At 46.8% G+C, this 16,911-nt stretch overlaps 1 protein-coding gene across 2 annotated transcripts in view; it reads right to left on the bottom strand.

The window, feature by feature from the left end:
- The window catches only part of LOC147116895 (uncharacterized), a 231,763-nt gene extending 215,308 nt beyond the window's left edge, over positions 1 to 16,455 (bottom strand). For both annotated transcript variants that reach the window (XM_085987334.1, XM_085987335.1), the window contains exons 1-3: positions 16,270 to 16,455; positions 10,694 to 10,726; positions 4,301 to 4,378 (exon numbers count right to left, since the gene is read on the bottom strand). In XM_085987334.1, the coding sequence (XP_085843460.1) occupies positions 4,301 to 4,378; positions 10,694 to 10,726; positions 16,270 to 16,423 (265 nt within the window). In that variant the 5' untranslated portion in view covers positions 16,424 to 16,455. The remainder of the gene's footprint in view (positions 1 to 4,300; positions 4,379 to 10,693; positions 10,727 to 16,269) is intronic.
- Positions 16,456 to 16,911: the final 456 nt, after the last annotated feature.

The following is a 16,911-nucleotide window of genomic DNA, read 5'->3' as shown; positions in this document are numbered from 1 at the left end:
ACAAACCCCATCAACACAAACCCCATCAACACACACCCCATCAACACAAACCGCATCAGCACAAACCCCATCAACACAAACCCCATCAACACACACCCCATCAACACAAATCCCATCAGCACAAACCCCATCAACACAAACCCCATCAACACACACCCCATCAACACAAACCGCATCAGCACAAACCCCATCAACACAAACCCCATCAACACACACCCCATCAACACAAACCCCATCAGCACAAACCCCATCAACACAAACCCCATCAACACACACCCATCAACACACACCCCATCAACACACACCCCATCAACACAAACCCCATCAACACACACCCCATCAACACAAACCCAATCAACACAAACCCCATCAACACAAACCCAAATCAACACAAACCCCATCAACACAAACCCCATCAACACACACCCCATCAACACAAACCCCATCAACACACACCCCATCAACACAAACACCATCAACACAAACCCCATCAACACAAACCCCATCAACACACACCCCATCAACACACACCCCATCAACACAAACCCCATCAACACAAACCCCGTCAACACAAACCCCGTCAGCACACACCCCATCAACACAAACCCCATCAACACACACCCCATCAACACAAACCCCATCAACACACACCCCATCAACACAAACCCCATCAGCACAAACCCCATCAACACAAACCCCATCAACACACACCCCATCAACACACACCCCATCAACACAAACCCCATCAACACAAACCCCATCAACACACACCCCATCAACACACACCCCATCAACACACACCCCATCAACACACACCCCATCAACACAAACCCCATCAACACAAACCCCATCAACACACACCACATCAACACAAACCCCATCAGCACAAACCCCATCAACACACACCCCATCATCACAAACCCCATCAACACACACCCCATCAACACAAACCCCATCAACACAAACCCCATCAACACAAACCCCATCAACACACACCCCATCAACACAAACCCCATCAACACACACCCCATCAACACAAACCCCATCAACACACACCCCATCAACACAATCCCCATCAACACAAACCCCATCAGCACAAACCCCATCAGCACAAACCCCATCAACACAAACCCCATCAACACACACCCCATCAACACAAACCGCATCAGCACAAACCCCATCAACACAAACCCCATCAACACACACCCCATCAACACAAATCCCATCAGCACAAACCCCATCAACACAAACCCCATCAACACACACCCCATCAACACAAACCGCATCAGCACACACCCCATCAACACAAACCCCATCAACACACACCCATCAACACACACCCCATCAACACACACCCCATCAACACAAACCCCATCAACACACACCCCATCAACACAAACCCAATCAACACAAACCCCATCAACACAAACCCAAATCAACACAAACCCCATCAACACAAACCCCATCAACACACACCCCATCAACACAAACCCCATCAACACACACCCCATCAACACAAACCCCATCAACACACACCCCATCAACACAAACACCATCAACACAAACCCCATCAACACAAACCCCATCAACACAAACCCCATCAACACACACCCCATCAACACACACCCCATCAACACAAACCCCATCAACACAAACCCCGTCAACACAAACCCCGTCAGCACACACCCCATCAACACACACCCCATCAACACACACCCCATCAACACAAACCCCATCAACACAAACCCCATCAACACAAACCCCATCAACACACACCCCATCAACGCAAACCCCATCAACGCAAACCGCATCAACACAAACCGCATCAACACAAACCCCATCAACACACACCCCATCAACACACACCCCATCAACACACACCCCATCAACACAAACCCCATCAACACAAACCCCATCAACACAAACCCCATCAACACAAACCCCATCAACACACACCGCATGAACACAAACCCCATCAACACAAACCCCATCAACACAAACCCCATCAACATAAACCCCATCAACACACACCCCATCAACACAAACCCCATCAACACAAACCCCATCAACACAAACCCCATCAACACACACCCCATCAACACAAACCCCATCAACACAAACCCCGTCAACACAAACCCCGTCAACACAAACCCCGTCAACACAAACCCCATCAACACAAACCCCATCAACACAATCCCCATCAACACAAACCCCATCAACACACATCCCATCAACACACACTCCATCAACGCAAACCCCATCAACGCAAACCCCATCAACACAAACCGCATCAACACAAACCGCATCAACACAAACCGCATCAACACACACCCCATCAACACACAACCCATCAACACACACCCCATCAACACAAACCCCATCAACACAAACTCCATCAACACAAACTCCATCAACACAAACTCCATCAACACAAACCCCATCAACACAAACCCCATCAACACAAACCCCATCAACACAAACCCCATCAACACAAACCCCATCAACACACACCCCATCAACACAAACCCCATCAACACAAACCCCATCAACACACACCCCATCAACACACACCCCACCAACACACATCCCATCAACACACACCCCATCAACACAAACCCCATCAACACAAACCCCATCAACACACACCCCACCAACACACATCCCATCAACACACACCCCATCAACACAAACCCCATCAACACACACCCCAACAACACACACCCCATCAACACAAACCCCATCAACACACACCCCATCAACACAAACCCCATCAACACAAACCCATCAACACACAGCCCATCAACACACACCCCATCAACACAAACCCCATCAACACACACCCCATCAACACAAACCCCATCAACACAAACCCCATCAACACAAACCCCATCAACACAACCCCCATCAACACAAACCCCACCAACACACACCCCATCAACACAAACCCCATCAACACAAACCCCATCAACACAAGCCCCATCAACACAAACCCCATCAACACAAACCCCATCAACACAAACCCCATCAACACAAGCCCCATCAACACAAACCCCATCAACACAAACCCCATCAACACACACCCCATCAACACACACCCCATCAACACAAACCGCATCAACACACACCCGATCAACACACACCCCACCAACACAAACCCCATCAACACAAACCCATCAACACAAACCCCATCAACACAAACCCCATCAACACAAACCCCATCAACACACACCCCATCAACACACACCCCATCAACACACACCCCATCAACACAAACCGCATCAACACACACCCCATCAACACAAACCCCATCAACACAAACCCCATCAACACAAACCCCATCAACACACACCCCATCAACACAAACCCCATCAACACAAACTGCATCAACACAAACCCCATCAACACAAACCCCATCAACACAAACCCCATCAACACACACCCCATCAACACAAACCCCATCAACACACACCCCATCAACACACACCCCATCAACACACACCCCATCAGCACACACCCCATCAACACACACCCCATCAACACACACCCCATCAACACAAACCCCATCAACGCAAACCCCATCAACACAAACCGCATCAACACACAACCCATCAACACAAACCGCATCCACACACACCCCATCAACACACACCCCATCAACACAAACCGCATCAACACAAACCCCATCAACACAAACCCCATCAACACAAACCCATCAACACACAGCCCATCAACACACACACCATCAACAGACATTCAGCATTCTTTAGCATCCACTTAATCAAATTGTATAGCCTCAAAAGACATTGATGCAATAACACATTAGAGCACGCACTCCATCAAAATGCTCTGCGTCAAACCCGACTCAAACCACAAACATTCTATCAACACATGCTCCATTAACACACTCCATTGACATACACCACTTCAACCTACAGCATCAACATACAGAACATCAACACAAACTGCATTAACAGTCAGTTAATTCACACACAATATATTGACACTCACTCCATCAATGCACACTACCAAAGTACATTCCATCACACATGCGCCATGAACACGCACTCCATCAGCCCATATTGGAACAAGATACATTTTTCCTCTCACTGAGCTAGTGCTACCACCGAAGCCATTTGTGTAGTCACCATCTGGTGGGCAATCATTCATGGCTCATTTGTGAATGGATCTATAAAGGGAGCAATACGTTTTTTTTTTAACTCAAAACTGAAATGTCGTTCTATTCAACATCCTGCTAAAAAAGGCTCTAACTCTAAATTCAAGATTAGAAAAGATTTCTTACACGTTGCGTGCATCCTGGCATACTCATACATAGCTTCTTCATTTGGCGGTTTATATATTCCAAATCTGGGAAGATTTTCTGTTGAATAAAAAATAGTAGATGTTAATCACAATTCTGCAAACCGGTAGACGACGACAGAAAAAAATAAAGAATCCAGAGGGAGAAGCTATTTGACTCAGTAAGCCCAACTGCTTCCAGAGTCCATTGGACTGATCCACTCTCTGATCCCGCCTGAAATTGGGTGGGATTGCCTCAGAAAATTAGGCAAAATTTGGGTAGTTGAGGCCAGCAATGGTGATACCCAGATCCCAGGCAAATTTGCTGTAGCCTTGCTGTCTTTGCCATGAGGAAGGTGCAACTTGTGCCGGGAAGCAGCAGTCATGGGCCTCAGGCTCCATAGAGGCAGAAGGTCTCTGTAGCCACCTTTTCTCTCTCAATGCTGCCGCCTCCACCACCATCACCGCCCCTCTGAAGGTACCTGCTGAATGCCCTTGGTCTAAGCCAAAGCATTCAGTTCTGAGCTCCCCTTTAAATGGCACTTCCTGGCTCTCCTGATGCTGGAGTGGTGGTACAGTGGTGCAGTCCAGTAGATCCTTCTGGTCTGTGGGAATCATGCTGGAAGCCTACTGTGTATTACTGATGTTCACTGACCCAGAGAAATGGCTTCCAGCAGAATGGCAAGGGGTGGGTTGAAGTCCCTCCACCACTGGGAGGGCAATGCCAGCTCATGTCTCATTATTCTATCATCGACCCCTGACCCCGAACCCGCCACCTATTGATCTTCCACATTAAAGTGCTCAGTTTTGAGCGGTCAGCCAATGAAGCATGGCAGTGTGTTGTCCCATACCCGCATGGAAGGGGTGGGCGTCACTTTGAGGCCCCAGTCTCATTAGCATCGGGCCAGGGAGCTGCGGGGCGCCAAAGGAGTGTCCCGATGCATGCTCGCATTGATTGAGGCCTCCGAATATGGTCTTGATAAGGCCGGCAGCGAGGAGAGTTATGTGGGCTGGGTTCGAGATTGCAGAGGGTGGGGTGGCCCGCAAATTTAATTTCACATTTACTTTTACCAGGGCTCTTCGGCTCCATCACCCACGGAACTGATCGTAAGGCGCCCGGGTTGGGCTCTGACAACTATAAATGGCATTTGGGGGCCTTTTTACATCCTAGGAACCTGATTAGCATATGTAAAAGGGCCAACCACCTGAAACAGGCTTTCGACACCCAGCGGTAGGCACCTTTCAAACTGGCGTCATCAGCATCATCTCGCAGTACGGGGACGGTAAAGCTACCGACTCCATTTTGAGGCCGTTACTGCCCTGTTAGCGCCAGGCGAAGGCAGTGAAAATCAAGCCCAGGGAATACGTCCTGAAACAAAATCAATCAGTGCTATTGATTGGTGGAGAGTTACCTGGGTCTAGGCCCACAAGGGGGCGGCGGGCGGTGGGTTGGGGTGCAGTGGCTGCTGCAATTGCCTGGGTGCCCAGGAATATGAGAGAATTGGCTAGCACCATGAAATCAATGCTGCCAGCTACTGACCTTTTGGTGGCTGTTCGGAAAAAAAGGATCAAGAAAAGGTGTCACCCACCCGCATTTTTAGGCCTTGCCGTGTTCGGCCTCTCAGAGTGAAGGCCTACTACCAGCTTCTTCCAGGTGGCTGCCCAGACAAATCAAAGGAAAGTCAGCTGGCATAGATGCCTCCCACTTACACATACTCGGCAAGGCACGAGCATTTTGCCTTCCCTCCCGAAAAGAGGTAACCCTAGAAATCTCATAACCCTAAAATAAGTGGTGACCTCCTGGACTGATTTTGATTGCCTAAAGGGGTCGGAGAGAAACTGCCTGGCTATTATTTTCTGCTAATTGGGTCCGGGGTTTTCATCTGGTTTTCCACCTCTCCCAGGAGATTACGTGGCTTCAGGTGGGCAGGGAGTGTATCTTAATCGTGATGCACAAGGCAGCTTGGCTGTGTGGAACAGGCTGGATGAACCAGCTGGTCTTTTCCTGCCAAACATTTCCGTATGCTTGTTGCAATGTATTATTGCATGGTTTGGTATGAGCATGCTGAGTTCGCTCTGGCCTAATAAAGCAAGCACATGGACTAGCAACTCATCATGTCTCGGTCCTCCATTTGTTCTACTCACCTATATTTCATTTTGGCGACGAGGATGGGATCCCAAAGTCATTTTTAGGGATCATGGAAGGACACAGCCTTCGAGTGGGCAAGTTTAAGGTGAATTTGTGATACCTAAACTGAATTTTTGTGATGTTTTACCATTAATGCTCATGCAGAATCGTCTGAGCTTCGCCTTCGTGTGTATGTATACACAAAAACAGCGGCGTTGATTCTCATAGGTACACAGGTAGCGTGCTTAGTCACTGTTCGACGGGATCAGGACAATCATAGCCGCACCTACAGAATTCATCGGAAGCCTTGGCATGCATGACCGAGCTCGCAAACCATTCGGTTCTTAGATTGAGCGGATGGAGATGTTTTTTAGAGCCAATAACATTATTGAGACCGAAGGTGCAGATGAGAATGTTCAAGCTCAAAATAAAGTAATTTGTGAGCGGAAGAAAGCAATTTTTCTAACGGAGATCGGGCCAGCTGTCTACAGAACGTTGACAAACCTACTCGCACCATGGAAAACGAAGGGTTCGTCATTTGACGACATTGTCGAGAAACTCAAGGACCATTTCAACCCAAAGACATTAAAAATAGCAGAGAGCTATAAGTTTGGTAGCAGAACCCAAAAACAAAGTGAAACCATCAGTGAGTATATTGTAGCTCTGAAGAATCTGTCTTTACATTGTAACTTCGGCACATTGTTGGATCGTGCGCTGTGAGATAAGTTTGTGTGTGGACTGGTGGATGAGCACACACAGTCCAAGTTACTGAACACTCTGAACCTAACGTTTGGCATAGCATGCAAAATTGTCCTATCTATGGAGATGGCGTCTAAGAATGCTAGGGAGCTTCGTCCAACTCAAGTGACTAGTGCAGCTGAGGTCTACATTAACAAAGCCACCGCCAAACCTAAAGCTGTGAGACCGGGTCAAAAGCATGTCGGTGAGAGCAGTTCAGTGAATTGTTATCGCTGCAATGGAAATCACTCACCACAGTCCTGCCAATACAGAAATGCGAAGTGTTTTCACTGCCAGAAGGTCCTATTTCAACAACTTGCAGAGCTAGTTCTAAAGCAGGAAGTAAAAACCATTCTAGTGGCAATGCAAAGCAGCGACAACAAAAGGGAGGAATTCACAATATTGAAGTGAACACACCTGATGTTGAAGAACTAGGTATCTACAGTATCTATGCCACTAGGGGCAACGCTAGCATTCGTGAGAAAGACTTTTGTACAAAACTTTTGATCAACAAGCAATATATTGATATGTGTATCGACACAGCTGTGGACTGCTCTATCATGAGTAAGGACACATATGACAATAAGTTTAATCAAGTACCACTTACAAAGCGTACCGTTGAGTAAAAAACCTACTCTGGAGAAACCCTAAAGACATGTGGGCAAATGGAATGTACAGTTCAACCCAATGGCCTGTCAGTAAAGCTGCGTATTATTGTAGCGAGCTATAACAGAAGGCCAACTCTCATGGGCAAAGACTGGTTGAGGAAGTTAAAACTAGACTGGAAAAATGACTTCAGTGTAGATGCTTCAAAGAAGCGACTCAACACAATGCTGAACAAGTACAAAAGCATGTTCACAGACAGTTATGAGGCCATCACTGGGTATGACGTGCATATCTGTATCAAGTCCAACATGAAGCCTGTCTATTGTAAGGCAAGGCCGGTCCGCTATGCGATGAAAAGTCAGGTGGAGGAAGAGCTAGCGAAGCTCGGAGAGAACGGAGTGCTAGTAAAAACTGACAAAAGTGAATGGGCTACCCCCCAATTGTGGTAGTGCACAAGGCAGACAAAAATGTACGCTTGTACGGTGACTACAAAGTTACTATCAACCAAGCATTTGACGATGAGCAGTATCCGTTACCTATGTCGCAAGATTTGTATGTAGCACTCTCTGGGCCAAAGGTTTTCTCCAAGCTTGACCTGTCGCACGCTTACGCTCAGCTGAATCTTTACAAAGAGAGTCAACAGTATCTCACCATCAACACACACAAGGGACTACTCATACACCAAGGTGCTGTATGGTGTGAAGTCCTCCCCCAGAGAGAGCATGAAAAATTCTTAGCAAGTAAAATCAAGGAAAACCCAAAGAAGTTTTTTATAAATATATTAAGAGTAAGAGGATAACTAAAGAAAGGGTAGGGCCTATTAGAGATCATGAGGGTAATCTGTGTGTGGAGGCGGAAGACGTCGGTAGGGTTCTTAATGAATACTTTGCATCTGTTTTCACAAAGGAGAGGGGCGAAGCAGACATTGCTATCAGGGAGGAGGAGTGTGAAATATTAGATGAAATAAGCATAGTGAGAGAGGAAGTATTAAGGGGTTTAGCAGCTTTAAAAGTGGATAAATCTCCAGATCTGGATGAAATGTATCCCAGGCTGTTAAGTGAAGCAAAAGAGGAAATAGCAGAAGCCCTGACCATCATTTTCCAATCCTCTCTGGCTTCAGGTGTGGTGCCGGAGGACTGGAGGACTGCTAAGAGGCCCAGTGTCAGGAGAAGCTGAGGCTTACCAATCTCAGCGATCGGCGGCGGCGTTCCAGAGCCACGTCACGATTCAAAAAGTGATGCGGGCAAGAGGAAGCAGCTGATTGGGTGAGTACAGCCAGGTGACTATATATACTACTCTATAGTTTGACTGTTAAGGTTAATAGTGTTTAAGGTTCAGAAGGTCTTAATTTTATGGTTTATAGTCTCTAAGGTCTCTGTTGTGTAGCGGGGAGTGCTAGTAAACAAGGGCCCTTGAGTAATTAATATCATTTAATTGTAGTGTAATTAGCGGTCTTTGATTTGAAGTAATATAATTTAAGTTAATTAAAGGGTAAGTCATGGCAGCACAGCTCGGCCCCGTGGCATGCTCCTCCTGCGCTATGTGGGAAATCAGGGACACTTCCTGTGTCCCTGACGACCATGTGTGCGGGAAGTGTATCCAGATACAGCTACTGGCAGACCGCATTGCGGCGCTGCAGCTGCGAATGGATATACACTGGAGCATCCGCGAAGCTGAGGATGTCGTGGATAGCACGTTTAGTGAGTTGGTCACACCGCAGGTAAAGGCTGCACAGGCAGGAAGGGAATGGGTGACCATCAGGCAAAGTACAGTAGTAGGCGCAGGCAGGTAGTGCAGGACTCCCCTGTGGACATCCCCCTCTCAAACAGATATACCACTTTGGATATTGTTGGGGAGGATGGCTTATTAGAGGAAGGCAGCAGCAGCCAACTTCCTGGCACCGTGGGTGGTCCTGCTGCACAAGACGGGAGGAAAACGAGTGGGAGAGCTATAGTAATAGGGGATTCTATTGTAAGGGGAATAGATGGGCGTTTGTTGAGTTGAATCAGAAACGATATTATGACACCAGTCAGAAAGAACGCAGTTTCAAACAAAACGAGTGTGTTCGTGTTCTCAGTCCCCCTGGCAAGTCGAGTTCACACAAGTGGGATGTAGGAACCATAGTAGAGGTTGGTGGAACCAAGAGATATTTGGTTGAAATTGGTGACAAAGTCCGAGTGTTCATGTAGATCAAATGATCTCTGCTGGAGATGAACCAAGACATGATCGTGAACCACTTGATCATGAACACATATATGAGTTTGACTCAGTTCAGACTTCAGTAACAAGTCTGAGATAGAAACAGGATCATCTTTGAGTTCTGAACCAAAACAAAACAGACCGAAAATTGGTTCAACACTAAAACCTGTAAGGAGATCAGGAAGGCTCCGCAAACCTGTTATTAAACTAGATTTGTAGTTCATTTTTTTTAAAAGCCAGGAGCTTTTGTTACATGGTACATGTAATGCTGGGAAACGTGGGACCATAGTTTTGTTGTATTTGAATACATACATTTTTTTTAAGGGGGAAAGCAGTGTAATGTATTATCACATGGTTTGGGTATGAGCATGCTCAGTTCGCTCTGGCCTAATAAAGCAAGCACATGGACTAGCAACTCATCCTGTCTCTGTCCTTCATTTGTTCTACCCACATATATTACACTCGTATAAGGAGGGTTCCTTTGCACCTGGAAACCAATTGATCCCAAATGCATACTGAGGGAATTCAGACGTTTACTTCCACTCTGGCTTGGACCCTCTCTACAAACAAATTATGGGTTGTCAAACATCTTTTGTTTAATGACAACAGTGCACATTTCAAATGGTGACTGGACAGTGCCACTAGCAGGAGCTATTATGTTATTCTTTTTTCATAACATATCCCATAAATCGTTGACTTCAGCTTGTTTCTTGTTCCAGCACTTACCACGTAGTTTGAAGCTTGGAACGTCTATATTATCTGTGGAAATAAAATAGAGGTATTTAGTTTAAACCTCACAAATGAAAACAAAATGTGCAAACACATCAGGCAATGATGTTCAACAAGTTTGTTATTATGGATTATGAACTGAAATTTAAAAACTCTGCTTTTTACAGAGCCCCAGGTGATAATGATGTCTGGGAGAGGGGTTCTTCATTACTTCCACAGGCAGAAGAAGCCTCATCACTGGGAATCCATAGAGAGGGTTCTACAGGTGAGAGAAGCCTCATAGCTAGGACTCCATGAAGAGGGTTCCACTGGCAGAAGGAACCCCATCACTGGGACCGCATGGAGAGGGTGCTATAGGCCGGAGGAGCCTCAACATCTCCCAAACCCATGCCCTCCATCATCTCCATCATTTGATATACATTAATGACTTAGACTTAGGGGTACACATCACAATTTCAAAATTTACAGATGACAAGAAACTCGGAAGCATAGTAAACAGTGAGGAAGAGTCTTCAAGAGGACATAGACAGGCTGGAGTAATGGAAGGTGACAGGACAGGTTAACAAAGCAGTTAGTAAAGCATATGTGATATGAGATCCTTAGCTTTATAAATAGAGGCATAGAGTATAAAAGCCAGGAAGTTATGCTAAATCTATATAAAATACTAGTTCGGCCCCACCTGGAGTATTGTGTCCAATTTTGGGTACCAGAGTTTAGGAAGGACGTGAAGGCTTTTGAGAGGCTACAGAAGAGATGTACTAGAATGGTTCCAGGGATAAGGGATTACACTTACATGGATAGACTGGAGAAACCTTCAAAAGAGAATTGGAAAAATACTTGAAGGAGAAGAAATTGTAGGGATAAGAAGAAAGAGTGGGGGAGTGCGATTAACTGGATTGCTCTTCGAAAGAGCCGGCACAAACTCGATGAGCCAAATGGCCTCCTTCTATGCTGTACTATTCTATGGCTCAAGGGGTGCAGGCGCATCAGGCACCATCACCTCCAAGTTCCCCTGCAAGTCACAAATCATCCTAAGTACGACATATATTAACGTTCCTTCATCGTTGCTGGGTCAAAATCCTGTAACTTCCTACCTAACAGCACTGATCTTCACCACATAGACTTCCACATGATGAATATCTTATAACTTCAGTCCAAGTTTCCCAACAGGACCATCACAAATTGTAACCTCAAAATTAGCATAATGAAGACAGCCAGTTTTCATATCTTTTGGGTGAAAGAAAAGACTTGTGTTTCTGTAGCGCCTTTCACGACCACAGAATTACCCAAGGTGCTTTACAGCCAATTAAGTAATTTTGAAGTGTCAAAAGGAAAGGGTTAATCTGACTTGTCCAGAATTCAGCAAATATTATACTGCTCATTATTCCAGAATCATTCTGGAATGCAAAGATAAACCCCAGCTCCTATTCTCTACTGCTAACCGTCTTCTTAAAACCCTCTCCCCTGTCTCCTCCACCCTCACCTCCGATAACAAATGTGAGGAGCTCATGGACTTTGTCTCTAAGATTGAGACCATCCATTCAGCTGCCTCTGCCGCTTCCCTTCCTTCCCCTAGCCCACTGGGCCAAACTTCCCCTAAGGTTCCCCCCTGCCCTAGCCCTGAACTCACATCTTTCTCCAGTTTCTCTCCGATCTCCCCTCAGGACCTCTCTGCGCTCATCTTTTCAATGAGACCCACCTCCTGCTCCCTCGACCCTATTCCCACCAAAATGCTGACCACCCAACTTCCTTTTCTGGCTCCCATGTTAGCTGATATTGTTAACAGTTCTCTCTCCTCAGGTACTGTCCCCCTCTCCCTCAAATCTGCCGTCATCACCTCTCCTCAAAAAACCAAACCTTGATCCCTCCGTCCTTGCAAACTACCACCCAATCTCCAAACCCCCTTTCCTCTCCAAAGTCCTTGAACATGTTGTTGCCTCCCAAATCCGTGCCCATCTTTCCCGCAATTCCATGTTTGAATCCCTCCAATCAGATTTCCGCCCTTGCCACAGTACCGAAACGGCTCTCGTCAAAGTCACAAATGACATCCTCTGTGACTGGGACAAAGGTAAACTATCCCTCCTTGTCTGTCTTGATTTGTCTGCAGCCTTTGACACGGTTAACCACTCCATCCTTCTCCAACGCCTCTCCACCGTTGTCCAGCTGGGTGGGACTGCACTCGCCTGGTTCCATTCTTATCTATCTAATCGTAACCAGAGAATCACCTGCAACGGCTTCTCTTCCCGCTCCCGCATCGTTACCTCTGGTGTCCCCTAAGGATCTATCCTTCGCTCACTCCTATTTCTCATCCACATGTTGTCCTGTGGTGACATCATCCGAAAACACAGGGTCAGTTTCCACATGTACGCTGACGACATCCAGCTCTGCCTCACTACTTCTTCTAAATTGTCAGACTGCTTGTCCGACATACAGTTCTGGATGAGCAAAGATTTTCTTCAGTTAAATATTGGGAAAACCGAAGCCATTGTTTTTGGTCCCCGCCACAAACTCCGTTCCCTAGCCACTGACTCCATCTCTCTCCCTAACATCTGTCTGAGGCTGAACCACACTGTTCGCAACCTTGGTGTCATATTTGACCCTGAAATGAGCTTCCGACCACACATCCGCAGCATAACAAATACCGCCTACTTCCACCTCCGTAACATTGCCTGTCTCCGCCCTTGCCTCAGCTCATCCGCTGCTCAAACCAAGCTTTTGGCCACCTGCCCTAATTTATCCTTATGTGGATAGGTGTCAAATTTATTGTCTTAAAATACTCCTGTGCAGTGCCTTGGGACGTTTTACTACGTTAAAGGCGCTATATAAATACAAGTTGTTGTTGCTATTGATTTCTCTTCGCATTGTAGTAATGTTAACGTTTAACCTTTGCCTGACAAGCAGGGAAGTTTAAGTCAATTTAAAGTACCATTGAGCTGTTAATCCACGATGACCTTAAAGCACTGGTCAGTTTAGTCACTTCAGTAAATCTAATTAAAAAACATGTTAGTGTATACTGACTTACATATTTTAGAGAGCTTTAATCAGCTTTAATGAATGCAGGAAACACAATTAGTTCTGTACTGGTGAAACATCAACCTTTTTAATTGGGATTTATATAGAAGCAAATTTATTGGTCCCACACCAGAGACTTGAGCACAAGATCTAGGCTGACACTCCCAGTGCAGTGCAGTGCCCCAGCCCGGCATGAGGTTGAAAAGGCCATCCGACAACTTAAGAACAAGGCCTCAGGAGCAGATGGAATCCCCGCCGAGGCACTAAAGCATGGCGGAGAAGCACTACTGCCGCGAATTCATGAACTAATTTCTCTTATCTGGAAGGAGGAGAGCATGCCAGGGGATCTCAGAGACGCCGTAATTGAGACCATCTTCAAGAAAGGTGACAAGTCCGATTGCAGTAATTACAGGGGAGGTTCCCTGCTGTCTGCCACAGGGAAAGTCATCGCAAGAATCCTCCTCAATCACCTTCTCCCAGTGGCCGAAGAGCTCCTCCCAGAGTCACAATGCGGATTCCGCCCACTAAGGGGCACAATGGACATGATCTTCACCGCACGTCAATTACAAGAGAAATGCAGGGAACAGCACCAACCGCTGTACATGGCCTTCTTTGATCTCACAAAGGCCTTCGGCACCGTCTCACAAAGGCCTTCGACACCGTCAACCGTGAGGGATTATGGAGTGTCCTCCTGAAATTCGGCTGCCCTCAAGTTTGTCACCATCCTCCGCCTGCTTCACGACGACATGCAAGCCGTGATCCTGACCAACGGTTCTACCACAGACCCAATTCACGTATGAACCGGGGTCAAGCAAGGCTGTGTCATCGCACCAACGCTTTTCTCGATCTTCCTTGCAGCAATGCTCTATCTCACCCTCAGTAACCTCCCCGCTGGAGTGGAGCTAATTTACAGAACAAACGGGAAACTGTTCAACCTCCGTCGCCTCCAGTCCAGATCCAAGGTCTTCCCATCCTCTGTCATCGAATTATAGTATGCAGACGACGCTTGCGTCTGCGCTCACTCGGATGTCGAACTCCAAACCATCGTCAACACCTTTACTGAAGCGTACGAGAGCATGGGCCTTACACTAAACATCCGTAAGACAAAGGTCCTCTATCAACCTGCCCCCACCACACAGTGCTGCCCCCCGATTATCAAAATCCACGACAAGGCCTTGGACAACGTGGACCACTTTCCATACCTCGGGAGCCTACTGTCAACAAGGGCAAACGTCGATGATGAAGTCCAACACCGCCTTCAGTGTGCCAGTGCAGCCTTCGGTCGCCTGAGGAAGATAATGTTTGAAGACCAAGACCTCAAACCCGGCACTAAGCTCATGGTCTACAGAGCAGCAGTGATACCCACCCTGCTGTATACCTCAGAGACATGGACCATGTACAGCAGGCACCTCAACGCACTGGAGAGGTGCCACCAACGCTGCCTCCACAAGATCCTGCAAATTCATTGGCAGGATAGGCGCACCAACATCAGTGTTCTCGCTCAGGTCAACATCCCCAGCATTGAAGCTTTGACCACGCTTGATCAGCTCCGATGGACGGGTCACATCGTCCGCATGCCCGATACGAGACTCCCAAAACGAGCACACTACTCGGAGCTCTGGCACGGCATGAGAGCGGCAGATGGGCAGAGGAAACGCTTCAAGGACACCCTCAAAGCCTCTTGAAAAAGTGCATCATCCCCACTGACACCTGGGAATCCCTGGCCCAAGATCGCACAAAGTGGAGAAGAAGCATCCAAGAAGGCGCCGAACACCTCGAGTCTCTTCGCCGGGAACAAGCGGAAGCCAAGCGCAGGCAGCGCAAGGAGCGCACGTCAACTCAAGCACCCCACCCACCCGCCCCTTCAACCACCGTCTGCTCCAATGTGACAGAGACTGTAGGTCCCGCATTGGACTCATCAGTCACCTGAGAACTCATTTTTAATGTGGAAGCAAGTCATCCTCGGTTCCGAGGGACTGCCTAAGAAGAAGAAGAGTACTGAGGGAGTGCTGCACCGTCAAAAATGATGACATTAAACTGAGGCTCTGTCTGTCCTCTCAGGTAGATGTAAAATATCCCATGACACTATTCAAAGAATAGCAGGGGCGTTATCCCTGGCCAATATTTATCCCTCAACCAACATCACTAAAACAGATCATCTGGTCGTTATCACACTGCTTTTTTTGTGACCATACTTTCCACAAATTGGCTGCCATTTTTCCTACATTACAACATTTCAAAAGTACTTAATTGGCTGTAAAGTTCAAATCGGTGAGACTGCTTGATGGGTCAGGAGGTAGATTGGCTGCATGGTGCGGAGCTGAGACACATAAAACCAGGAATGTCCATGCTCTTTAGCAGTGTCCAGTGACCTCTGATAGGACGATGTCAGGTTTAGGACTGAATCAAGCTTGTCAATGTTGGGTTTTTTTGAGCCACCCGCAAAACTGGTTAATACAGAGTCCTTTACTGAAGAGAAATGAGCTGCTTCAAAGGAAGGAAAAAAATCAAAGTACCATTACCACACAGAAAAAGTCTTTTAAAAGCTACATACTGCTGACCTTCCGTAAAAGTGTTGAGGCAAATACCCTCCATTGGCTCAGCGTTTTCCTGAGCAACAGCCTCATAAGTTTTTCTCATCCTACGCTCCATGTCAAGCTTCCTCCGCTCTGTTTCCAACATCTCTTTGAATTCCTGGTCACTTTTGCACTCCATTTTCCCCTCCTCCTCTGGCCACACCACTCGGTTGCAAATCCCGATTGAAAGTACCAAGGTAGACAACATTGTCACCAGGTGTCAACCTCAAAGCTTTATGACACGGGAGAAAGTCTAATGACTAATTCACTTTGTTTATGATGTCATCAAATTTAAATTAACTCAATTGAAGACCCTAAAGTTTTTTTTAAAAATTGATGCTGTTGTCTCATGGTTATGACACTGGCAATCGTAACACAGAGGATATGAGTTCAAATCACAAAGAGGCAAGTTGTAAAATTTTGATTCAATAAATCGGATCAATTGTGGACTGAGTCAAGAGGAAAAGTGACCATGGAAGCTGATGGATTGTTGCTGAACACCTAAAGGCACCCTAATGTCCTTCCAAGGAATAGAACCTGCCACCTTTACCTGGGGTGGAATTTATAACTTCCCTTGCTTGATGGACCAGTTGGTCTATTCCTGCCCGTCAATTTTGTATGGTCTGG

Source organism: Somniosus microcephalus, chromosome 5, assembly GCF_052327205.1.
Source record: "Somniosus microcephalus isolate GS21.2 chromosome 5, FLI_Smic_1.0, whole genome shotgun sequence".
Lineage (NCBI taxonomy): Eukaryota > Metazoa > Chordata > Chondrichthyes > Squaliformes > Somniosidae > Somniosus > Somniosus microcephalus.
The sequence above is the reverse complement of the archived record's forward strand: the minus strand, read 5'-3'. Positions and strand labels throughout refer to the sequence as shown.